Consider the following 27,998-nt stretch of genomic DNA (forward strand, 5'->3'; position numbering starts at 1 on the left):
AAGTGCAAAGAGAATTACAATGATGTGTAAGGAGATTTAAAATGAAGTTTAAAGAGATTTAAAATGAAGTGTAAAGAGATTTAAAATGACATGAAAAGACATTTAAAATGTGTAAGGAAATTTAAAATGATGTGTAAAGAGATTTAAAATGATGTGTAGAGATTTAAACTGATGTCAAAACAACAAATTAAATGACGTGTAAAGCGCATTAAATGACGTGTAAAGATATTTAAGATGAAGTGTAAAGAGATTTAAGGTGAAGTGTAAAGAAATTTAAAATGAAGTGTAAAGAGATTTAAAATGAAGTGTCATGAGATTTAAAATGAAGTGTAAAGAAATTTAAAATGAGGTATAAAGAGATTTAAAATAAAGTGTAGAGATTTCAAATGACGTAAAAAAAATTAAATGAAGTGTAATGAGATTTAAAATGAAGTGCAAAGAGATTTAAAATGACGTGTAAAGAAATTTAAAATGAGGTGTAAAGAGATTTAAAATGACGTGTAAAGACAATCAAAATGAAGTTAACGACAATCACAATGAAGTTAACGACAATTAAAATGACGTGTAAAGATAATTAAATATATGTGTAGAGAGAATTAAAATGATGTAAATATAATTCAAATGATGTAAAGAGAATTAAAATGATGAGTAAAGATAACTAAAATGATGTAAAGTAAATAAAATGATGTAATGACAGTTAAAATGATGTAAAGACAATTAAAATGATGAGTAAAGAGATTTAAAATGATGTAAAAAGAATTACAATGATGTAAGGATAACTAAAATGATGTAAAGACAATACAAACGATGTGTAAGAGAATTCTTCAAACTGCCAAACCAATCTTTAATATTCTGATTCCTAAGCTGTTTCCCGATTGAGCTCAAGAGTCATTAAAAGTTATCAAACACTGTAAATTCTATATTTCTGAAAATACGATATTTACCATTATTATTCTGATCCAATTAATCTAGAGAAATATTTTACTGTTTGCGGACTTATAAAGCATGATAAATATTTTAAATAATGTTAGATAATTTGATGTGAACGTCTTGTTAGATCAAATAGTTTTTGAACCATCAGCGCATAAGCATTTATTAATATTATTAATAACTGAATTAAAATACTAAATATACCGATTCCTTGAGAAAGCACTTTTTTTTAATTAAACTATACACTGTTCTTGATGTTGAGTTACTAAATGTTTCAGAAATACAGGAAAAAGAGAGAAAGATATTATCTTTTCAAAATATCGTAATGATTTATATTCAGCTATAAATGAGCCAAGGTGGTTAGTGCTCCTAACTCAAGATCTGAAGAATGTGGGTTCAGATTCTACGAGTGGATCAGTCCAAGTTGGCTACCGTGATTTATGCTTGGGTAAGGAAATATATTCTAATTGCCTCGGCATGATGTAACCTTTTTGTGATGATGTGCCGCAAAATACCAAACAAATAACGTATTATGTTGCTGTTTCATAAACTAGGGTATGGCTGTCAGTGGTGATGCTACCAAGATCGCGTGAGTCCAACTATGACTGACTAAATTTATAAGTGCAGAGGCAAACCAAATTACTTTTCTAAACATAAAGAATGTCCATGTAATCACTACAAACCAGTCAAGGTGATTGTCATCACAACACGCCGTTGCTTGGGGCTTGATTACACAGAATATATGGCGGATAGTCATTAGAAACAAGTAAGAATTACGACCCTTGTATTTGTTAAATAAGTTCACAGTGCATGCGATTATTATTTTTAAAATATATAAAATGGGAAAGAATTCTCGAGATTGATTATATTTCTATAGAAATATGAGATATTTCCCTTTTTTAATTTTGAAACACTGATATACTTGTATTTAGAATAACTGATTAGAATCGAGTCCTTTTTGAACATTTTCTTAGAGTTCGTCGGTAGTAATACTAATAATAATAATGAGGACATTATTACAACATTAGACAACAACTATAAGATAAAAAAACATATAATAATATTGTTATAAAAACAAACACCATGAAATTAGAAAAACATTAAAAAATAAAAAACATGCTGAGAATATTTCAGGTAGGAAACATTATTAGGTCTTTAAGCTTGTTCTTGCAGTCGAAATAAGTGAGTTTTGAGAGCTCTCTTGAATGTGATCACTGTCTTTGTGTCTAAGTTCAGAGTGCAATTCATTCCACGTTGCTGGGCCCTGGTATTCAAAAGAACGCTGTCCATATGACTTTGTTTTCATAGTGGGAATAATGAGTATACGATTGTCAGAAGAGGAGCGTAAGTATCTTGCTGGTGTGTACAATGGGTGAGGTCGGATAGGTATGTTGGACTAGAGTCCGACAGTGAAACGTAGCACAGAGAACAAATTTTGTGTCTGATTCTGGATCGAATGGATAGCCAGTGTAGGGTACAGAGCAGCGGGGAGGTGTGCTCTGATCGTGGTACTCTAAGTATGATCCGAGCAGCTGTGTTTTGAACTTTTTGAAGTTTCTGGAGTAGATATTGAGATGAACCAGACAGAACTGAGTTACAATAGTCCAGTCTTGAAAGTACTAATGAACACCCAAGTGTTTTAGAGGCATCAACTGAAAGATATTTGCGAATTGAGATGATGCGTCTCAGCTCAAGATATGCAGCCTTGCATATGTTCATGACATGTTGGTGCAATGTGAGAGTACTGTACAGAGTAACACCTAGGTTTTGTACTGATTGTGTGAATTTAATGTTGGCGTTGCTGATATTTATTGTTTGAGGTAAAGGATGTGAATGAGAAAGTCATTGTGTTGTGATCAGAATGGCCTAAATTTTATCATCATTCATCTGCAGCTTGTTACAAGTCATCCATGATTTCACATCAGAAATGCACCTCTATACACCTTGGATTGTAGCATCACCTTCAGTTGGGTGGTTAGATTTGTATATTTGGGTGTCATCAGCGTACAGTTGGTGAGACACTGGATGATGATCTATGACACTTGAGAGCGACTGAGTGTTCAGAATTAAGAGAACAGGTCCAAGAACAGACCCCTGTGGAATACCACAACATAGATCAACTGGGTTGGAGTGTATTCCATTTGCAGATATAATTCGTGTCCTGTTGACCAAGTAGGACTTGAACCACAGTAAGGCTGTATCATGAATGCCAAATACATGCTGGAGACGGTGAAGTAATATATCATGGTCTATTGTGTCAAATGCTGCAGACAAATCAAGGAGGGTGAGGACTGTAATATTTCCGCTATCCAACGCAGAGAGAATCTCATTAACTACTTTTAGAAGAGTAGTTTCAGTACTGTGGCAAGGGCGATATGCAGATTGTACATTGCTAAAAAGACGGTTTGAATTTAGATGAGATACAAGCTGGGATTGAACAACCTTTTCTAAGATTTTTTATATGAATGGGAGATTAGAAACTGGGCGGTAGTTCTTTAAATCGTTATGGTCTAGATTTGGTTTCTTCAGCAGAGGCTTTACAATGGCAGTTTTGAAAAATGATGGGAATTCCCCGGATGAGAAAGAGGTATTAATAACATCAGTTAGTGAAGGCAATACTGGATCTAAGCACTTAAGCAGCAGTGATGTTGGAATTGGATCAAGTTCACATGACTTTGGTGCACTCTTCATCAGAAGTATAGTGTATTAAGCCAAAGGGGTCTCTTTACTGAACGAATTCAATCCTGGCGTGAATCCAGCTAGAATTCACTTGTTTTTCCATGGTCTCCAAAGACTTCTCGACAATTAATCGTTGTCTGCTGAACATATCAACGCGTCCAGACTATAAATAATCAATGTATGACCACAAATATCACAACTACGCATTTACATCACAATTTCTCAAATGCATGCTAAGCTCAGAACTGCATGGTTTCTCCTTATTACATTTCCGTAACGTAGCGCCCGTATTTCACGCCGTGGAATTATTCAACTCAAGCACCATATACAGGTAACTATTTATCCTATTCTACACCTGGTCAGTCAAATCATGATTTTAAGCATCATTTCACCGGTAACTCTACACCATATTTACCACCATAAGAACAATAAAAGGCGTCTCCAGATAACAGAACGGGCCCTTTTCAATTATCCCATTGGACAATTTACCAGTTCCCATCATAAATACTGCACATGAGTCACGCAATCAATCACACATGGACACTTATGCGTTTCTGGCCTGAACTCAGCAATTAAACCATGCTGTCGTGAAATCTCATCAACACTGCACTCTGTGCCGTTTGCCACCAGCAATTGGCTAATTATTCGAGCTATATCCCCAACACCGACTTCCTATAATCAAACAATTAATCACAAAATTCTAATAAATCTGTAAACTAGAGAGTTATATACAAATGGCGCATACTCCACATTTATTACAATATATTGTTATTACCAGCATTAAGTAAAATTTCAAAATAGAACAAAAATAGATTTAAGCTACCTTGGAAACTCCAATAAAACAAACATGAGTCGTTATGTACAATATTTGGACTTGGGGGTGGGTGCTGGACTTCAAAGCAATATAAACCTTGGGCACGTCGTAGAACCTCCATCAAAAGTTTCGCTCCCTGAAATGTATATTGAAATCATCTTCATTTTAAGGATAAATTAAGAAGGTACTGGGCTGTGTATCAGACCTTAAAATGGGTATCAAACTTGTAAGGCTTATACGGTCATGCATCGGACTTCTATGATTATGGCGCTAGCATTGGATATCAGAGGTGTAAAGATAATAAAATAAGGCCTTCTCTCTTAATCTTTTTAACTTGCCATAATCAAAATTTCACTCATAATCAATCCGGTCTTGTTCTTTGGTTAGCTGGTACTTATACTCTACTGGCTTGCGCCTAAATCCTCAAAGAATCAAACATTGAACCCTTTACAAAAGGAACAGCGAAACTCTAATTTAACTCATCATCATCATTTGTATTTCCTTCCGTAGAAGATTACATGATATAAGAATAAAATCATCTGAATACAATAAATAAATAAGTAAAATAAAAATTTAAAAATATAAATAAACAAAATAAATAAATAAATAATAATAATAATAATAATAAATTTACCAGTAAGGAAATCCCAGAAAGAGTTTCTGAAATTCGACATATAAGGACAAGTAAGGACAGAACACTGACCCCCCTTTTTTCCAAAGCTGGTTGGGCCATTACACCGGTATGCGAATCCACTGCCTTTTTACCTGGGATAGAGTCATCAGCCTCAACCGACACGTGAGACACACATTTGGATTTTTGTTCTGAGATTCACTTGATAGGTAGTAGTGTGTATCTTAATTTTAAGGATAAATTAAGAAGGTACTGGGCTGTGCACTGGATCTTAAAATGGGGTATGAAACTTGTAAGGCTTATATGGTCATGCATCAGACTTCTATGATTAAGGCGCTAGCATTGGATATCAGAGGTATACAGATGAGAAAAATAAGGCCTTCTCTCTTATTCTTTTTAACTTGCCATAATCAGCATTTCACTTATCAAATGTTAATGACGGGTACAGAACTTACTAAAACAAATCTATACATATACGACAGGCGTCATATAGTCGTGAAAAACACATTTAACAGGGTTTGTCCAATCCTCATAATCAATCCGGTCTTGCTCTTTGATTAGCTGGTACTTTTACTCAACTGGCTTGCGCCTAAATCCTCAAAAAATCAAACATTGAACCCTTTACAAAAGTAACGGCGAAACTCTAATTTAACTGGGTATCGTACACTTTCTAGTAACTGACCCACCCTGCGATGTATTCAGAAGAGTTTATGATGTATCAATAATTGTTCTATGCTTGGAACACTATTAATATTCAAGCAATCAGAAACGTTTTATTTGCCTCTTTCCAAGATGAAATCAAATCGGTTTTCATCACTTGACGCTTTTGTCTTCTCGTGGCGGATTAAATCCTTATGCTTGTCCAAATTTGGTTTTCGTACTATTAATCGCAAAACATATATTATGATTCATTCAAAATATTTCCTAGTATTAATTTTAAAAAGTTCATGAAAAAAGAATTGGATAATGTTAAAGCAAACGAAAGGACTCGTAATTAAATGTTTTAGCCCATAGGTTAAACTTAATGAATTTTACTTGAACAAACGAATCACTACCAACAAGCCGTATGTCTTCGGTGGGAGCACAAGAGTACTGTCAAAACTGTCAGAGCGTGCTAAAGGATCAAAATGACACTCATTTTGATTATCGATCATCACCACTATTGATCTGTAAAGGATATTAGACTAATATAGAAGTTTGGACTCGTTGCGTGATAGTCAACTTACGACCTTCTGAGGTCTTTGATTTTATGACTGAGTGGGACTGATTTTCTTTGTGTGAACTGAAGGTCGATTTGAAATTTAATACTGCCTTTACCCGATAATGCTCTATATTTAACTTGCTGGTCAACAGCAGTCCATTCATTATGGTATAACGCATATTCGTTATTTTGCACCTCAACGAATTTATTCAAGCATTCCATAATACAAGAATCGTGAGCTCATGACCAAAAACGAACTAGATATTATTGTACTGTTCACATTCTATGATTTAGTATTGCGAATATGTGAACGTGGCATAATATTAGGAAAAGTACAAAATAGGGCATCATTTTTGAAAGTGTCAGTTATAAAACCACTCGTTGTACAAGTTTCTTTGCTTTTAATATCACAAGCGGAACATAGGTGAAATGTAAAAAATGCACAGTTTGTTTGAAGTATGTCCCTCGTCATTGCATTTGAGTTATTCTTCGTGAAAACACCCACGCACACACACACACACGCGCGCGCGCGCGCGCGCGAATGCACAAATACACCAAGATGTAATATAGGATTGTGTTACAATAATAATATTGAACAAGCAATTATTAGTCTATGTGTGAATCCTTACATCCTACAATCGCCGCAAGTTATTAAAAAAATAACAATCGTTGATTTGAAGAAGTGTAATTTTAACAGCACATAAAAGTAAAATAATGATATATTGTTTGATTTTTTTAAAACCATATGTATAATAATAATAATAATAATAATATCAGTTTCAACAACCCGCTTTGGACTTCATTTAATCAATTTTGCGAAGGAGTTTTAAAAACTTAAATTAACACACACAACTACATATATATATATATATATATATATATATATATATATATATATATATATATATATATATATATACATACATACATACATATTGCTAGGAATATGGAGAGAAATTATTTGAAGATAGTCTAACTTATTTTGTTCACTCAAAATGTTGGACACATATTTGGTACAAAGATAAGTTAGGATACAATGATATGACTCGTAATATGACGTGATATGGTGTTCATGCACTATAAAGACACTCAAAATACCACTGCCCTTCAGATAACACGGGCCTAATCATGGGTCCATAATATTGGTTACGTTCTTGTTTCATCACTGCTACTTCATTTATTTCACTTTCCTTTAGCTATTGGTTGATGAGAACCAACTTTTATATGATTTCTCATCACTAGGTACTCCATTTTGTGTTTTAATGGAATAAATAGGCACAGCATGTTTGGAACATCTCGTGGTGTAAGGATTAATCATATATAACGCGGGGTTACTTTTATAGCTGTAATGAACAGTGTTATAAAGAAGTAGCAACAGTTTTTGTATAGGGCTCAGATTTGTACGTATTGTGATTTGTAATTACACTGACACCTTATCCAATTAATTATTGACTCCTCGTTGATAAAGTATAGAAAGTTTAAAGTGAATATGGCTTCCAATATCAGCAAGAATGCTAACTTGAACATGAGGAATAAGCATCTTCGTTGTGTTTAATTTATTCTCAAAGTGTTTAAAGGCTCAAAAAGCGTGGACATGATAAATTGTAGAGATAACGTTTAGAAAGGTTAATTTGTCTTATATATAAATCACACTTTTTGAAGTGGTTAAGTTTTGCAACGTCTTCGCGATTCTTCAAACAATACTTCGACAGAGGAGTTTTATAGGATTTGCAGGGTAGGTCATCTACTGCAGGTGTAATGCGACAAATGAAAATAGCTACAATATCCTTAGAATACTTTTGAGCTTACTGATATCACGATCAGAGTAAGGTAAACACTTGTACACATCTATGAGACATGTAAGTGCAGTGCTACGATACACACGCAGCTAGTTTGGTATTGAATGAAATACAAAACATTCAAATGACGCAGACATATATTTAACAAGCGTGAAGTTTTCAACAAAACGTCAAAAAAGAAAAACAAATCATTGTCGTTTCTTATATCCCACGAGAGCACATTTACCTGTCTGAAGTATATTTAACTTATCCCTTCATCTACTGAATCATGTCAACTTGTAAGACACTTAAAAGTTCGAGTTGGAAATGAATTTGGACTACTGTTCTATTGAGACCACTAAATGCCAGAAAATAATGTATCTTTGTCAACATGTAAAACTGATTTTTGAAACAGCTTCGTATAATACAAAAGTAAAACATTACATGAATTTAATAACTTTTATATCCGTAAACGACGGAGGCATGTCACGTGATACATCTACATAATGCATGACACGAAATGCAGGTTATACAAAGCTGTGCTAGTATATAAAAGAATTTCGGCCATACAAAGCAAGGTCCCAGAAGGTTTTCCTTTGAAAAACTGCTTACAGTATTAGATATCGGTTCATAATAATTGAACAATTTTGACCAGCACGAAATGTCATAGCAATAATATATATTTCCACCAAAATAGGATATATAGCCGGTCCTAAGACTTTAAACAATTTGTTGAGGATGAGGGTACCATTTCATATTTAAATTCAGTGCATTAAAATTTATTTTTACCTAAATTGCAGCTCATTTAGTTGATTCATGGAACCTTTTGTAATTTACAAATTACCATCAATAACAATAAAGACATCTTACATAGTTTGTGTCCGTGGTCTAATACCGTAACAGCTGCACTCTTTGTTTCCGTAGGTTTCTGGGTGCTTTTGTCCCTTTTTGCCATTTTCCATTTTGGAATGCTTCGACGTTTCCCACAAGTTGAAAAATGAATGAATTTCACTCCCGACTAATCCCTTTCTGGCATCATGGGGCTTTCGTACAGACTGATGCTCTTGTCTGTCATGTTTTGATTCAGACCCTGTGGCCAATAGTCCAGAGTGGCTAATATTCTGTAGAATGCAAGGTAGTGACAGGCGACGTCTTCTTTCTGTTGGTGAAGGGGTTACAATGAATTCTTGAATCTCTTCTTCAACAGGCGAAATAGATGGAAAGAAAAAATCTTTCCTTGCCTGGAATATGCAAGGAAGTGATGTACGCCTGGTTTGTTTCGGCTGCACATGTTTTTCTTCGTCTTTACGGTCTCCCACAGAGCAATATCTTTCACATTTTTGAGGCCATCTTTCCTCTCTGTCCACCGTGTTGTTTACTGTTAGATATGGTACAGTACCTCTTCGGAGTCCTCGCACCATCTTTTTGCGAAGATCACACTTTTCTAGGGATGCTAATATAGCTCTCTTTCTCTCCAAATTTATTTCCGCAACGGTCTTCTCTTTATGGAAGTGAAGCTCCCGTTCAATATTGTCATCAAAACTAGTCTTCATACCGACGTTTTCGCCGTCTTTTTCCATGCCTTCATATTTTCCATGATCTTCGTCATAGCTCTCTACTCTAATCAAAGGAATTCGTTCTTTCATGGGACATTTTTCAAGACAGGCTTGACTTTTTTTGCTTTCTGCAAAGTCATCGAAGTTTACAGCAGACGACACATCATTTCTGTTATACAAAGAGCCCGGATGAAACTCCATTGTTTGGTTTACATCTGTCAGGAATGATGAGGTTTCACTAGAGTTTTTCTTCGCATGAGCAGAAGATACAGCCAATAATGTTAGTCCCACTAAACCGAAGTGAGTGTATACTAGACATGTTTATGGGTCTAAAATATATAAAGAAACATTGTCCTTGTTTATTCGAATCCGACCTTGACTATCCGATCATATGCCAGGCAGTGTCTATGCATACAAGCTGATACAGGTAAATACAGCAGATCCAGCTAAGGACAATATGCCTGACTATACTCAAAGCAATATCTCCCGAATCACGGGATTGAGCTGTTTAAAAAAAAAACAACCATCACAGAATAGTAAACATCTATTATATGCATTCATGACTGGGAGTGATTAATCATATGAAGTTCTGCTGCCTTCCAGAGTTATGGCTGTACAGAGAGCTGGTATTAATACAGTACTGTTTTCATCAAAGTCTACTTCTTCATAGATGAGTTAATTCAGGGAAATGATTAGGTGACATGAATATTAACTTCATGCTTTATTACCAATAAATATTAGATGCTTAGCTTAATAATCGCGCTGCTTTAATCTGCATTCAATCTTTATAATTATACATCAAACAGCAACATAATCTACCTGCTTTTTCGCATAGTATTATATTGATCGGTAAATGTAGGGTCATTTCTTAAGAACCGTAATATGAAGTTCGTGCCTAAGTTTATTTAAAATTGCAGCTTCCTGAATGGTAACTTCATGATAAATTTTCAGTCGGGTTTATTTTTTCCCCGTTGTAATCCTTTAAGGAATCAAAATCCTGGTTTTAAGTTTATCTTCATGACCTACGATCGAAATTAATTAGACCTGTTTTAGTATGTTTTAATTTTTTCTGTGCGTAAACAACATTATGGTTACACCACTCAATTGATAATTGTTAGGTCTTGGGTTCGATTTTTGTTGCCATACAGTGCAAATGTGAGTTGTCATCCATCAACGATCGATGCTTTTCACCGAACGATATAGGAATCATATAGAGATGGCTGGTGTCAGTCGTTTCAGTATGCACGTTTGTTATTTAGCAACAATGCAGAGACATTGAAGAGAAAAATGAGAAGAACAAATCAATCAACACAATGATTTTCTTTTGAGAGGTATCATAATTCAGAAGGTAACATTTAAATAAAAGTGTGTATCTGTTCAATTTGTCTTTCTTCTTTTCTTTACAGTATGCAATAAGACAACATGGCAAAAAGTTAATTGTTATATCATGATTTGGTACACTGGCTAAGTGTTGCCAATATTGTCTTTCAAAGCTCATGATTGCATAAAAGACTGATATTTGTGAAATACCTCTTGTAAAGTAAAATGTTTGAAATGTATTAAAATAACCAACAAAGGATAAGGAATATGAACATATCTTCAGCACAAATTGATTAAATTGACTCTCGCAAACACTTTACTGTATAATCGTTCAGGTACTGATTAACTGCTACTCCAAAAACAGTGATAATTAGCATATTTAGTTCCTTTTGTAATGATGTGTCATGATGTGCTGACCGACACACATACATTAAATTGAATTGGAGTCTATTAGAGTTGTTACACTATAAAATGATATCGAAATGTTTTCCAGATTACATGTCTCGAGCCACTGTTATCTTTACCGTCAATCTGAAATTTTCGCTGGCAGCGTAGTATAAAACCCAAATTTCACAACATATGTGATGTTTCTTATTTATAGAGATTATTTATCATTTATTTCAAACAGCGAAAGATTTGTTTGTTCATTAAAATACAAATATATTATGAAACGAAAATAAACATCGTAATTGCCTTGCAAACCTTTAGCAAGCAAAGAAGACTGCAGTAAACTCAAAATACAATGATCGTAGGGACTCGAACGATGGACTCATGATATCCAGTAATTGTAGAAATATTGCAAGTATGAGGAATTACATGATTTCCAGATTTACTGATAGATAAACCTACAAAAATTATTAATCATTGCGCCATATTGATCGATTTATACCTGTGACTGATACGCCAAATTGTGATTAAAAAAAAGTGGTCTCACACACTTGTCTGTAGCGACCACAGCTCGCTTATTGCTCCACGTCTTTCGATAGATGAACATGACTGCGAGATATCTAGCAATATCTTAGTGGCAAGCCATTTAGCTACTATTATTCTGAATTTTGTATTGTGTACCTGACTTTTATCATGTCCGTAACTGAGGGTTGGAGCTTTGTCTACCTGATTTTTATCATGTTGGTAAAGAAATTTACATGATGTTTGATCGAATCTGAGTTCAAGGCATAACCTTATTCATTAATTAGTAGAATTTTCCATTGGGTTTTCAAAAAAGAATTCTATTGCGTCTTATGTCAGGCGGGGATATGTTATAGAAATTTGTTTGAATAAATCATATTTATTTCCTGTTTTAAGTTCAATCTCTAGAGTCATTTACTGTTGTGTTTAAATATAATTTAATCGTAATTATTTATTGAAATTATCCATTGGAATTACAAATTGCTCATAGAGTTGTTAGACTAAAATACTATTTTCGGATTATTGAAAACTTATTTAATACATAGAGAGATCTTCCCTTTATGCACAATACTATTTTAAAATTAATTTAGCAATGGAAAAGAATCCACTATTTGGCTAATCGAATGAATCTTTATTTACATTGGTCCAACCTCATATATACATTATTTAACCAACTTATGAGCGCTAGAAGAAGCACGAAACTTCGGTATATTAAACAACTAGTTAATAAATCTCAGAATGCCAACACTGGCATAGAAGGTTGATGAAAAGCAACGAACACATTTCTGAAGGAAAATAGAAAATCAGAATATCCACTTCTTGTACATGATATTTCCACTCCTGTTTTGAAATAGCAAATATACTTAATAATTAATTTTAATTTGCTGACCATTCCTTTGTAGATGTTACTTTCACTACTTGATATTGGCCTTAGTAATGTTCACGTCAGCTTACTGAAGGTGTCCTTTAAAATCTCAACATTAGCAAAGCAGAGGGTCCTGATGAGATCCATCCTAGGAAGTGGGTCCTAATGACATTCATTCATTTAAGGGGGTCCTGATGAAATCTATTAAATGCTAGGCGATCCTGATGATATCCATCAAATGCATGGGGTGGGTGGGTCCTGATCAGATCCATCCGCGGCAGGGGAGACCTTGTGAGATATATCCAAGGCAGGAGGCCTGATAATATATATCATCGGGGAGGGGTGCTGATGAGATCCATCCAAGGTAGGGGGTACTAATGAGATCCATCCAAAAGAGCAGAACCTGATGAGATCCATCCAGTGCAGGGCGGCCTCGTGAGATCTATCCAAAACAGCGGGGCCTGATGAGATCCATTCAGTTCAGGGTGGCCTGATGAGATCTTTCCAAAACAGCGGGGCTTGATGAGATCCATCCAGAGCAGGACGGCCTCATGAGATCTATCCCTAACAGCGGGGCTTGACGATATCTATTCAGTGCAGGACGGCCTCATGTGATCTATCCAAAACAGCGGGGCTTGATGAGATCCATCCAGTGCAGGACGGCTTCATGAGATCTATCCCTAACAGCGGGGCTTGACGAGATCTATTCAGTGCAGGACGGCCTGATGAGATCTATCCAAAACAGCGGGGGTTGATGAGATCCATCCAGTGCAGGACGGCCTGATGAGATCTATCCCTAACAGCGGGGCTTGACGAGATCTATTAAGTGCAGGACGGCCTGATGAGATCTATCCATAACAGCTGGGCTGGATGAGATCCATCCAGTGCAGGACGGTCTCACGAGATCTATCTAAAACAGCAGAGCCTGATGACATCCATCCAGTGCAGGGTGGCCTCATGATATACATCCCAGACTACTTAAAGAAGGCACTCACATAGTATCGTGATATTTATCAAAACCTTTGAACAATTTCCTCCAGATTTTACTTTGTCCACTAGCGTAGAAACTGGCCGAAGTTACTATTATTTATAAAATGGGAAAATAATTTCAAATATCTCTCCTAAGCTGTGGGAGGAAATATTTAAAAATTGCGTATTCAAACATTTTAATAAATATCTTAAAACCAAGAACTTTATGTCGGGTTTAACCCAAAAAGATTCGGCTGCTCTACACATATGCGCAATACATTTTTTGCAGGGCTGTCGACAAAGACAAATAAATCAGAGCGTTACTTTATGATATTAGTAAGGACTTCTTGAAAGTCTGGCAAAACGTTTTAATTTATAAGCTAAATAATATTGAAATTAGCCATGGACTTTGGAGTGGTTTGAAAATTATTTTGCAAACAGGGCGCAAAAGTTGTTATGTAAGTTTGTAGTTGAGATCAACGACAAGTCAGAGCCCGTGGCCCTCATGTATCTGTAATTGGATCACTGTTAATTTTAATTTTAATTAATTATTGTCACTGATATTCAGTCCAGTATAAGATTGTCTGTTGATGATACCATGGTGTCAATTATTGTCGAGGACCCAAAACTGGCTAATGATGCTTTAAACGAAGACCTGCTGATTAAAATCAATTTATGGGCAGATAAATGGCCAAATTATTTTAATCCATACAAATCACAATCAATGACTATATCCAGAAGATCTCAGAACGAACATCAGCCACAACCTTTAATTGAATGAAAGAGTTATTAGGAATGTCATTCTCATGAAGACTTGGGTCTACCACTGGACGAGGCGTTATCGAGGCATGCACATGTACAGGAAATAACTATACAAGGATGGTAAATGGTGTTAGACTCAAACTTTATATAAAACCATTAGAGCAACAGAGCTTCTTTATTTCGTCCATATAAAATCTTTTGTGGACTACGGGAATATTACATGTGATAACTACATTCCGTGTAAAATAGAGGAAGTAACAAATAAAAGCTGAAGCAAGCAGAATCGTGTATTGAGCAACAAAATCTACACTATTTGTTGCACTTTCTTGGAGTTGACTAATTGGAGAAGACTAAATGAAAAATATTTTCAAGGCCCTAGAAACACAGAATTATTACATTTTTCAAAATGCACCATGACATGGCTAATGGACACATGGGGGCTTTTGTTCCGTTACATTTAATGGATCACTTCGTGTTAGGACCAACCATGCAGAGAACCATCGCCAGGAAAAATCTATACCAAACTTCATTTCTACCAACGTCTGATGTGAAATCTATTTTTTACCCTTGAAAATTCAAAACATCTCTTCACTAATTTATTTAAATCTGACTTTAATATAAATCTTAAAACGGTCATACTTTAATACCTTCAAGGTGAATGATTAGCACAAATTATGTAAACAAAACTTATACTTAAAATCTTTTTTATAATGTTGTATTACAATGTTCGTTTAACATATAATTAGCTTCTTTCAGTATCTGCAATCCTATGCCTTCACTGTGTGCAGTCCTATGCCTTCAGTGGTGCAATCATATGCCTTCAGTGTGTGCAATCTTATGCCTTCAGTGTGTGCAGTCCTATGCTTCAGTGTGTGCAATCATATGCCTTCAGTGTATGCAATCCTATTTCTTTAGTGGGTGCAGTCCTATGCCTTCATTGTGTGCAAGCCTATGCCTTCAGTGTGTGCAAGCCTATGCCTTCAGTGTGTGCAATCCTATGCCTTCCTTGTGTGCAAGCCTATGCCTTCAGTGTGTGCAATCCTATGCCTTCAGTGTGGGCAATCATATGCCTTCATTGTGTGCAATCCTATGCCTTCAGTGTGAGCAATCATATGCCTTCAGTGTGTGCAATCCTATGCCTTCAGTGTGGGCAATCATATGCCTTCAGTGTGTGCAATCCTATGCCTTCAGTGCTCGCATAAGCCACATTATAAAAGTTAATACGGTTCTTAACGAGATCACGAAATAAACTTATACGTGTTGCTCAGTCCTCTATATCTCTTGTTGTATTTGTTTTATACTTTCCATGATGAATTCAGCAAATAAACACTATCTAGATCAACTTCTATGATGTACAACAGCTTATTGTAGACACCTAGACTGATGATACTTGTGAATATTTCTAAGTACAAAAAGAAAAAAAAAATACAATGGTTGACCAGAACTGTGTTGCTTTTCGATGTACACTAACATACTATATTATGCTACAATGAAGGATTTCCATGGATACTTGAGCACTAAACAAAACCATTCTTTGTTTAAAAAATATTGTCAAACGAAATTAAAATGTTTGATCACGATACGAACAAAGTTAAACCGACATTGTCTTGAAAAATTCAGGCTCTTTGTAGGAGTCTGCTTATTGACTAAGATTATTACTTTGCGGATGTTATCCCAATATTTATGTTCACTTGCCCAAGCGGCCTAATCTTTGTAATGCCACTCTAAATTTGCATGTACCCTTTGGTTTCAAACAAATCTACTTTATGAAGATTCATTTCTACGTTAGGTCACTCAAAAAGCTGACGAAATTGTCCACCCTCTCGTGTAGCAACTATTGCAATAAGAACTAGCCCATAACCAGTACGACAATAACCGCATTAACCCACTATCATCATTATACACAAGTTTTTTGTTTAAAAAAAATGAAATAAAACTCATGAGCGTTTCCTAGCATAAGAAGGAAATTTCATGTAAATCGGACTCGGCTTTTAGAGTTATTCAGTTCGTATTGTGCTAATTTTAAGAAACCTATACATGTGTCCGATCTGTGTGGATGTAATGGACAATTCAACTAAGAGAATAAGGTTTGTTTTTCCGTCTGATAACTTCAGGTCTGTTGGACATGCCATCTCTCGACGTAGTAAGTAAGTGTTGCTACAAGATACCATGAATTCGTTTCGTCCGGATTCAACGTTCAAGATTACCGTGACCAACGAAAGCAAACTAATTTTGTCCAGTAACAGGAGTTCTGCTTCATATATCTTCTGTAAACATTACAGGCGAGTTGCTAAGTAGGAGACAAGAAATAATTTTTTTGCTTTCAAAATGTGGAAATTCAAAGTCACTGTTACCGTGTAAGCTGCAATCGTTTCCATGCTATGACATTAGTTTTGCTTTAAATTAGTTTACAAAACCTTGCAGGTAGGTTGCTCTGAGTTTGACACAGAATCCTGTTTTTATGAGTCACAGGGTTATAGGTCAAGGTCAATTGTTTCCATGCAATAACGTTAGCTTTACATATCTTCATGCAACCTTGCAGATATTTGATAAATACAATATCAATTTCTAAACTGGTGCTAACGTTTCTTTAAATATTGGTGGGTTGTTTATCTTCTGATCATGGGAAATGTTCAGAAGCTAGGTTTTTAATGCAAAATTTCCTTTGAATTCCTTCTTTGACTTATATGCATATTAATCATCAACCAAATGGACGCAAAAAAAAATAAAGAAATGCACAGCTGGCAATTTTGCTTTGTCTAATATTGTTAAATAAATGAACTTCGATGTCAAAGTGAATTGCTGAACATCAAACTAACAACAAAACGTAAAGTCTTGACAGTCAATACAGAAATACTCAAGACAAATAATATGTTGAACCACAAGTCCCAAGTTCAAGGTAACAGGGGCAAACTAGTTAAGTGCCCCTTTCTCCTATAAACAATACAACTTGTACATTTTGAACACAAGGATCATACTCTTCCCTCAAGCTCCATTAAACGTTTGGACACACTGGTCCTTATATTGTTTACTAGCGCATACGTGAAATAATTACACTTACGTATGGTGTTAACTGCCGTTATGTTCTTCGCACATGAAAAAACAAAGGGTTGGACAATCATTTATTTGTTTAACATTACAGATCCAATGACTTTTTTAGGGATCTGATTTTGGTTTTAATGTAAAGTGTGGATACCAACGATATTAATATTAAAATATTAATAACAAAACCTATTCAACAGGGAATCAATTCTCCTATCTCTTCTGAATTATGTATCCCCCTCCAACTCCCGTGAGGTAATGTCGCATGTACCTTCTTTGACTTTTAGGAAAAAAGCAGAATTTTCTCTTCTGATTTACTCATGTAGGTTGAGTACCACTGCATAGCTCTAACTGGATCCTGTAGATACCCCTCTGATGAAGGGTAAAAGGAAGAAAACAGTTTTTTTGAAAACTGTAGAATTAATTGCCTATGCGGTGAAACATGTTCTTGGTCACGAAAGCACGTTAGTTATAAAAGAAATTTAACCATGTTGATGAACCATCCTGATAATCCACACATCCAGGTTCTACAAAAATTTGTGTTTGGGAAGGAGGTCATCCAGTTTCCTCTGGATTTGCAGAAGCATTCTTCTACACGTTTCTTCCAACTTGATATAAATTAAAAGATTACTTTGGATAAGATAATAACAATTACCGAAATGCTTTGGAGATCACATATTCGTGGACTAGATGATTATAGATTTTACCGAAATGCTTTGGAGATCACATATTCGTGGACTAGATGATTATAGATTTTACCGAAATGCTTTGGAGATCACATATTCGTGGACTAGATGATTATAGATTTTACCGAAATGCTTTGGAGATCACATATTCGTGGACTAGATGATTATAGATTTTACCGAAATGCTTTGGAGATCACATATTCGTGGACTAGATGATTATAGATTTTACCGAAATGCTTTGGAGATCACATATTCGTGGACTAGATGATTATAGATTTTACCGAATAAACACTTAGGATTACTACAATATTTTTATGAAGAAGAATTCTACTTAAAAGAGATAAGAAGAAGAATTTACATTTTTTGTTTCAGTAAATGTTCAATTAGATTTGCTTTCAAAAATCAACAATACGTACAACTCAGGCTCCGCTGTTTTGGATAGATCTGATGAAACATAAACATTAATATCAGAAACAGAAAAGAAATATAAAAAGGAAAAGCTGACTAATTTTTTGAACTTCCAATAGTGTTATGTACCCTATATCAGAATTCTGTATTTAGTTTTATTGGTAGCTAGAGTAATAATATACTTATATATATATATATATATATATATATATATATATATATATATATATATATATATATATATATATATATATATATATATATATATATATATATATTTCAATTTCCCATGGACTGCTATCCCCTACCCCTTCCAAAAATATGAGAATTAGGTAAGTCATGCTTTGTTATCTCACATGTTATTTTGTTTAAAGTTTCAATGGGAAACTATACTATTTGCTCCGAAATTGTTATCTGTAATATATATTGATATGGATAACAATACGTATATAACAAAAGGACAACTGTTTTTTTATATTGTCATTCATGGAACGGTGATTATGTTGAATTTAAATGCTGAGTTTTGTATAGTATTGTAGCATTTCGAGTGTTGATAACCTTTAAGTAGATAGAAAGAAGAGATTTAAGAATAAAAATGTCACAAAAACAATCATGAGACTGAGAATGTCTGTGGACTGTAACGCAAAATATTACTTACTATATGTGGATGCAAAATTTGTGTATGCAAACGAAGTGAAGAGAATGAAAGATCAATCTATAAATAGTTACAAATGGAGCTCAGGAAACTCAACAACAATAACGTTTATCATATAGCTGACAAACTTGTAGGTTATTGTATAAATTAATGCAGTGAAAGTCTCTAATTACTTCGAAAACATATAATTTGGGAAAGACAGGAAGGCAGACAGTCAGAATGACAAACAGTGAAAATGAATGCAAGCAATACAAGGTCTAATATTATTAGGATTAAAATCCTTCAAAAGCTGTTATTAACGTCGCCACACATTTGGATATTGCAAGAAAATACCCATATTTAGCTGATTTAGGATCACATTAAGGGAGGAAACTAGAAGATCGGTGTTTGGTCAGTATGCTCGGGTTTACATCCCCTGCTATGGAGACTCTCGTTATCATTATTAAATGAGAATTTATGGTAAGAACATTTAATATTGACAAGACCTGGAACTGGAACTAACTTTTAATTACGTGCGTCAACGGGATGGCAAAGCAACTGACAAAATGTATAGACTCGTGGCATTCATCGTTTAACGGTCGATTATACCACAAGCGGAATGAATACAAAACATCTTTTCATACCTTGGAAACCAAGCGACCGAAAACCGAACCAACCAAATGCATTTGGATTTTGTACTTTATACTGATAATGCATACGAAAACAGCAGAACATATTTAAAAGATATTAAACTGGTCAAACTTTCAAAACCAATAACACTCATTTAGGTTGCGCTGGATATAAATTACGTACTTCTGACAGAGTAACACGTGTATGGTGAAGCTGTTTTCATTTGAAATGTACACGATGGAGATAATGTTGGTATACCTCTATGCTACGTTCATAATGTGGCTGAAATTTCTTTAAAGATTGTAGCTGTAGAAATCGTGCATGATCTAATCACACGGTTGATCAAAATGACTACTCACATGTGCTAAAAAAATCATACCAACTATCGCAATAAATAAAACTGGGACAACGAATTTTTCCATAATAGACAGTACCACCTTCTGAAAGTGCAAAGAACGAGCTACAAATTATATAAAAAGTAAAAGAAATTTATGGGCTCTTTAAAAAAAAATACAATTTACCTTTGAATGCCAGAAAGGCCAAACCATATACTTCATAACCCAAATTGCGCCCATCTGTCATGCACCAAAATAACGGAAATTAAAAGTTAAAAAATTCAAAATACATATAACGTATTTTTATATTGCCCGAGAAGATAACCTGGGAAATATTTTTTCTTTTCAAATCAAAACGTATGCAAAGTAGGAAGCTGTAGAGCGACACCTTATACATTATGGCACTGCGGACTACATGCAAGAACTACTTACCTCAAAAACTGAAGAACTTGAAAACGTGCACCACGCACCTCTGAACGTGGATAGTGTGAAAACGGAAGTGCTCTAATGAGCATGGCCAATTTTATGCTTTTCGCAATTACAGGTTAACACATTTTTATGAAGAATTTTACTTAATTTAAAGTACAATTAAATAAAATAACTAAGGTTATTCTATTTTAGAATAACCTTAACAAGTCATCACAACAAAGTAAAATGCTTGACACTATTTTGTTAGATGCTTAACATACATACGTGTCCATCGAGGGATATTATGGAAATTGTGTAGTGAATCGCAAAACATTATCTTCGCTAGCCAAGAGGTCTTGATCCAGTTTGTTTCACGTCGGCTTATGGCATGTGTTTTCGGCTCAAGCATTATAATTCCACTCACCCCCACCCGCGCTGTCTGATTGGACGATGCTGAAAGAAACTGGTCCAGTCAGATTGTTCGTTACACCTACGTAGGTTGATAATGGGAAGTAAAATTTAGGCTTCTGTAAATAAGAAACATTTATCATGTCAGTTTATCAAATTTAAATAATTTACAGGCAATTATTTGTCTTTCGAGTTAACGTATATGGACACCATGAAAATCTCGGTAGAGAATACCTAGCACGTGTAACAAACTCTTTCATTGGCCTGTTGATTTCCCTTGGTATGCGGAGTACAACTGTATCATCCTCTAGACGAAACGATTTCGAAAACACTGTGTTCGTCAGTTTCATATGTCAAGGGTAGATGCGGAATGAAGTGGATCGACGACCTTTGCTTAGCGTAGATGTGCTATGTAGAGTAGAGACGCTTATTTAGCTGCGATTGCACAGAATGTAAATCAGCAAAAAACCAAGAAATGAAGGCAAACGTTAAGAGCTGGACAAAACAATCAAGCAAGTCAAATACAATACCGAACTGCATGTATACATAATCGATAAAAAACAATAGCAAACAAATATTTACAGCTCAACCAACGGTGAGTAACAACACCATACTACAGAACTTTATACAGACGGGAACATGTAAACTTACATGTACTGCGGGGACAAATAAGCTAATCTGTACTCCAAGTCAATTGACCCTCATCGATATCTGCTAGCATGCAGCTGCCACCTTTGCACATAATGAAAAACCTTACGTACAGACTTTGTATTCGTATTAAGTCCATCAACTCCAGCCAAAAGACCCACAACAAAAACTGAAAACTCAAGGGATCCGTCAACATAAGGAATTAAAAGAGGAGTAAGCATCACCCTGATGCACTGAATGCACAACAGATACTCCAGAAACACTGACACCATATCAATTCTTCTAAACAACAGAGATAGTCTTGATTCAAGTTTATGTGTTTGAAACATGTACTTTCAATTCCGCTGCAAAGCTAATTTCAGTGAGAAGTGTTCAAATTCAAGTCTGTAAAAGGAATGAACTTCTCTTAATAAAACATCACTCTTTTTCTACAGGAATTCAACCTTTTAACTCTATTACGTGTCAACTAGTTTATTTCAGCTTGTTGCTGATACTGGAAAATATTTGTATTGACCTAGAAATTGATGAGCCATAATGACATCTGTTAATGTATGTACATTTTTGTAAGCTCATATTATAACCCGGATATTTCATTGTTATAGTAGTCAAAGGATATTAGACACATTTAGAGAATTATTTAAAAGCAAATGTGTTGGCTGCAAAAATATAATTTTATTTGTGCTAGTTGACAACTACTAGAGTTAAAAGGCTGAATTCCTGTGAAAACAGCCATGTAAAGGTTCGCAAACATAATCGTTTTTCTGTTTTATTTGTTTGTCTTGTCTATGTCTATGTTTAGTATTTGCCTTTGAAAAAGACTAATTAAAGAGTCTAAAGCGCTCACGCTATCCAGACTATCTGGCACCCTAGGCAAGGTTAGATAGATTCTCCACCCCCCCCCCCACCGAAAATATCAATTTCAAAATATTTATAAACATAATGTACATTTGTCTGTTCATACCCAACAAACATATAAGACTAAATCTACCCGATTATTTGTTCCTGTATGAAATAAACCAGGATAAAAAACGACCATCAATAAAACTGAAATTTATTTATTTATTTTTCAAAACCGTTATTGATTTGGAGAAATTGGAGAAATGCGCCCCCCGAAATCAGCGCCCTAGGCGGCTGCATAGTTTGCCTATATGGTAGCCGGCCCTATATATATATATATATATATATATATATATATATATATATATATATATATATATATATAACCTCAAAACAATGTATTAATTCCTGTTTCAAGATCATTCTATTTATTGATTTATTTATTTAAATCATTTACTGGAATTGCTATATTCTCATTGAATTTGGACTAACATACTCTTTTTGAATTATTGTGAACCCATTCAAAGACATTCTGGATTGCATCATTGTAGTATATAGGACATTCAAGACTATTGGTGCATCAGGTGGATCAGGATATTCAAGGCTATTGGTATATCATGACATTCATAATATTATTACATCAGGACATTCAAGGCTATTTGTATATCATGACATTCATAATATTATTACATCAGGACATTCAAGGCTATTTGTATATCATGACATTCATAATATTATTACATCATGACATTCCAGGCTATTGGTATATCATTACATTCATAATATTATTACATCAGGACATTCCAGGCTATTGGTATATCATGACATTCATAATATTATTACATCAGGACATTCCAGGCTATTGGTATATCATGACATTCATAATATTATTACATCAGGACATTCCAGGCTATTGGTATATCATTACATTCATAATATTATTACATCAGGACATTCCAGGCTATTGGTAAATCATTACATTCATAATATTATTACATCAGGACATTCCAGGCCATTGGTATATCATGCCATTCATAATAATATTACATCAGGACATTCAAGGTTATTGGTATATCATGACATTCATACTAGCATTACATCAGGACATTCAAGGCTATTGGTATATCAGGGTATCAGGGCATCGGGACTTTTGTTACATCAGGACGTTGAATACTATTGAAATTCAATTGGAACATTACTTTTGGACATCTGATTTGATATTTAGGATTATGTGTAAGTGTCCTTAATTTTTCAATTTGTCACTTACTGAAATAAATTTGTTTATTGATTTTACTAAACTTGTCTGTTTCGCTTCTTTATGTCACATAATGTAAGACCTGGAGTCGTAACAGAATTAGAATGATTTATCAGAGTTGATAAATCACAGAAACAATACTAAAAGTATTTTTTTAAAAAAAATATTTAAATTATTTTCACAATAAGTTACTATTAAATTAGCATAAGGGATTGCATACCCAGGTAAAATAGTAAATTGGCTTATATCTGAAAAAGACCTTGTTGTAAAATTTACAAACTATAAATAAAATTTTTCTTTTGTAATTTATTGTAATTATGAAATGTTTATGAAACCAATTTAAGATTGTAAAGAGAGTAGCTTTATTTCGTGGACGATAAAATCAACCCTATGTATTCTACAGTGAATCTGCATCCCTACTAAGGTAGTATACAAAGACTATAAACTTAATATTAAGGAGGAAAACTTTGAGTGTTTATAAGCAATAGCATAAATAGTTAACGAAGAAACGAAAGCATCATGCTAAAATACATTTTTGTAACAGAAAGTTAAACTCACTTTAATTCTACAAAATGTCATGTTTGCGAAAAGAAAATTACAGTAATAAATCATGATCTATGACATAAAAGCGATAGTGGTCCATTAATTATTGAATGCTATTTGTAGAGGTCCGCGTTATTACCGGTATACACGCATTACTTGGTTTATGATGGTACGTACCATCGTAGTGTTTTACTGTACCGAAACTTCTGGTAGTTTTCGTCAGTAGGAAATGTACGGAAATTCTCGAGTGAACTTGTTACGAATTTAATGATATGAAAAACATGTTTTCATTTTCAATGGCAAATTAATTGCATGGTTTATATAAAAGATGTATTTGTCATAAAGTTACTTCGAATAGTACAAATGTAACTATATGTATGACCTTTATTTATGTGCTTGAGAAGCCAAAAACTGGAGCAAGTAAAAATTTGTGATATTCGAAAAATCCAGCGTTTGGAAATAGTTCGAAATAAAAAGAAACTATATATCATTGTTTTGAGTTATTTACTAGCGTATGTCTAGGGATCAGGGGCGTATTAACCATTAGGCAGACTAAGCACTTGCTTAGGGCACCAGGGCCAAAGGGGGCACCACAAAGTTGAGAACAGGGTGAAAAGAAAAAAAAAACGAATGAAGATTTGTAAAATTAATTGATAAAACTAGTGCAAATTGATCATAATGTTCTGTTTCTTGATCATGGTGCACCCTAGGGTTATCTTCCCAGGTGTACCACAAGGAGCACTGCTGGCGCAATGCACTCTGACCTCTGTCGGTCAGCGTGGAAAGGAGGGGGACACCAAGATTTGTCAGTGCTTAGGGTACCAGTGAGCCTTAATCGGCCCATGCAGCAAGTGTACCACTTAAAATATACTGGGAACCTAATTTTTTTTCACATAATTATTTCAGGTGATATTTTGGATGGCTAGGTACGGAGGTTCAGTTGGCGTATTACCCAGATTAGACCCAATGCTGAATTAAGGATGGTAGCAAGAGGTTCCCTGTTTGCCGTGGATAAAACTGCTTCTTTTTAAACAAACTATATATAGATCATACCTAATCCTTACCCTAATACTGTTATTAGACTTATACATTTATAATGTATAGTGTAAGGACTGCTTTCTGGATGTATTTGTAGATTTATAAGCCCCACCCACCCCATCTTAAGTTCCCATCGTGCTCCAAAGCAGGGGCGTATTAACCATTAAGCAGACTAAGCACGTGCTTAGGGCACCAGGGCCAAAGGGGGCACCACAAAGTTGAGAAAAGGGTGAAAAGAAAAACAACGAATGAAGATTTGTAAAAAAAATTGATAAAACTAGTGCAAATTGATCATAATGTTCTGTTTCTTGATCATGGTGCACCCTAGGGTTATCTTCCCAGGTGTACCACAAGGAGTACTGCTGGCACAGTGCACTCTGACCTCTGTCGGTCAGCGTGGAAAGGAGGGGGCAACCAAGATTTGTCAGTGCTTAGGGCACCAGTGAGCCTTAATCCGCCCATGCTAGGGGTTAGGTAGATGTGTTTCTTTGCAATATCCCGGACCATCAAAATGTTTTCAGGAGAGCAATTGTTCTCTTTGAATTGTACGTAATTTCTCAAGTACATCAAGTATTTTCTCGGTTCAGGTGCCATTGTATTTTATGTTACTGGACCTCTCAGATAATTATCTAACCCGGATAATTACCATCCCACTCAATGTTTTCCTGATGATTATATCGTAGCATATAAACTATAGGCTATGTCAGCATTCCCCGTTTTTTTTAAAAAAAGCTCCCTATTGTTAGCACAATGTCTTTTACAGGGTGTAAGTTATAGTGTTAGCTTTAAAAACCCGTCTTTAGTTACTGTTTTCAGATCCAAACTTATGTAACAATTAACATACATATAGTAATTTTATCGACTATAAGGGAGTGGGGATTTGCATTTTTCTTTCGAGCCGAGATATTTTTGTCTTTTCATTTCCAGGTAATTAATGTGTTTCAAATAGTGTAAAGAACATGCTACGCTGTTAATTTACGATGAATCAGATCAAGATATTTTCACCAGCGATTCGAAAGCAGTAAATTTAAAAATAAACCACAGGCCCCTGTTCCAGTAAATTGTTGGTCTCTAACATAATTACGGCATGCCGTGGTATGTATCGCGGTACTTTCAGAAATACGGTGGTACCAAGCTCTAAATGGTTGAATGTCGCATTGACATGGTGTTTTAGATAGAACTGATCAGACTTTGATTCGTGTCAAATTATGCAAGCAATGAAAACAATAACCTGTATAAAAAAGAACAAATAATGTCAATGAAGAAATCTCTATTCGGCTGAGTATAGATTGTAAAGTTGAGATTTTTTAAAAAATGAAGAAAAATTTGTTGTAGAAAAACAATTACATGTTTGAATAGTTATAGGTTTGCGTGTGACGGTCTAAATACTTAAGTAATGATACATTCTTATTTGAGGCAAAAAAAGCGAAATAGATTACTTTTAATTAAGGATATATACACAAATGAACATATCGATTGCCTCAATAGGTTCATATACACTAATTTAGCACAAATAGAAAGAATGTATTAGCCTCCAAGGTGAAGTGTATTATAGGACGGTTACTAATGTATATGTTAGTCCGTCGAAACGAAGGGGACCACTTAGTCATCCAGTGTTGGAGAGGGTTGTATAAGTACGTGGGTGCGTAGATGGCTGAAGACGCCGATATTCGCCATGAAAGTTTTATAGCAGTGTATAGAGTAAATGGCAGCAACGCAGAGCGTGGGGGCGTTTTCTGTGGCTGTCCTGTTGGCCTCTCAATCTTCAACGCCGTTGGCTTATGCTAAAAACCTACAGAGGCGTCTTAAAGGCGTTTTTGTAATTGTATCTTTGGCCTCCTTGGGATCGTTTACCTTGCTTTAGATCACCCATCAAATAGTCCTTTCGGAAGTCGGTGGTCTGGCATGCGAACCACGTGGCCCATCGCAACTGGGACTGCATCAGGATGGTGTAGATGCTTGGCAGGCCATCTTGGTCAAGGACCCCAGTATCCGAGATTCTGTCATACTACTTAATATTGAGAAGACGTCTTAAGCAAGCTGTGTGGAAGTGCTTCAGCATCTTTGCATGGCGCTGGTGCACTGTCCAGGTTTTGCAGGTGTAGGGAAAATAATCGCCCTGTATACTTTAAGATTTGTATGTAGACTAATGCCTCTTCCATTACAGACATTGACGTACAGTGTGCAGGAGGCTGTGCTGGCCTTTGTAATCATGGTAATTACTTCGTCATCGATGACGGCGTTTTAGGACCGAATGCTAACAAGATAGTTGAACGTGCTCACTGCGCTCAACTTATGGTTGTTGATTTTGCTGTTCGGTTAATCAAAGTACGATTTCCATGGTGCTGGATGATACATTAATTCAATCTTCTTTATGATGATAGCAAGGCCAAAATTTGTACAAGCACCAGAGTACCTGTCAATGCTGAGTTGTATGGCAGCTTCAGTTCAGCGTTCAGGGCGTATTAATCAGCAAGCACCAAATCTCCGATGGTGTCGATGGTGTATGTCATGACCTTAGTGTTTGCTTGAAGCCTCCTGAGTTTGAACAGTTTGCTATCAGTTCGGTATCTGATGCTGATTCCCACGTCACCATTTCCGAAGGCATCAGTGAGCAAGGTGGAGAACATGAGACTGAAAAGTGTTGCCGTTAGTATACAGGCTTGTGTCACACAGACAAGGGTTCAGACGTCTCATTATTATCGTAGACTC

General features: G+C 35.2%; 1 protein-coding gene across 1 annotated transcript; it reads right to left on the bottom strand.

Annotated features, from left to right (window-relative positions):
* Nucleotides 1-1,697: 1,697 nt before the first annotated feature.
* Nucleotides 1,698-10,035, bottom strand: LOC149780931 (uncharacterized). Its single transcript, XM_089938033.1, has 2 exons — nucleotides 8,904-10,035; nucleotides 1,698-4,559 (listed from the first exon to the last, which is right to left on the bottom strand). Exons 1-2 carry the CDS (start codon nucleotides 9,788-9,790, stop codon nucleotides 4,544-4,546), a joined length of 903 nt encoding a protein of 300 aa, XP_089794159.1. The 5' UTR covers nucleotides 9,791-10,035; the 3' UTR covers nucleotides 1,698-4,543.
* Between the last annotated feature and the right edge of the window lie 17,963 nt (nucleotides 10,036-27,998).

Source organism: Sinohyriopsis cumingii, chromosome 16 (genome assembly GCF_028554795.1).
Source record: "Sinohyriopsis cumingii isolate HCF-2022 chromosome 16, ASM2855479v2, whole genome shotgun sequence".
Lineage (NCBI taxonomy): Eukaryota > Metazoa > Mollusca > Bivalvia > Unionida > Unionidae > Sinohyriopsis > Sinohyriopsis cumingii.

What these genes read in the sequence shown, in the direction of transcription:
- LOC149780931 (XM_089938033.1), bottom strand. Translation starts at nt 9,790, where the DNA reads ATGGAGTTTCATCCGGGCTCTTTGTATAACAGAAATGATGTGTCGTCT.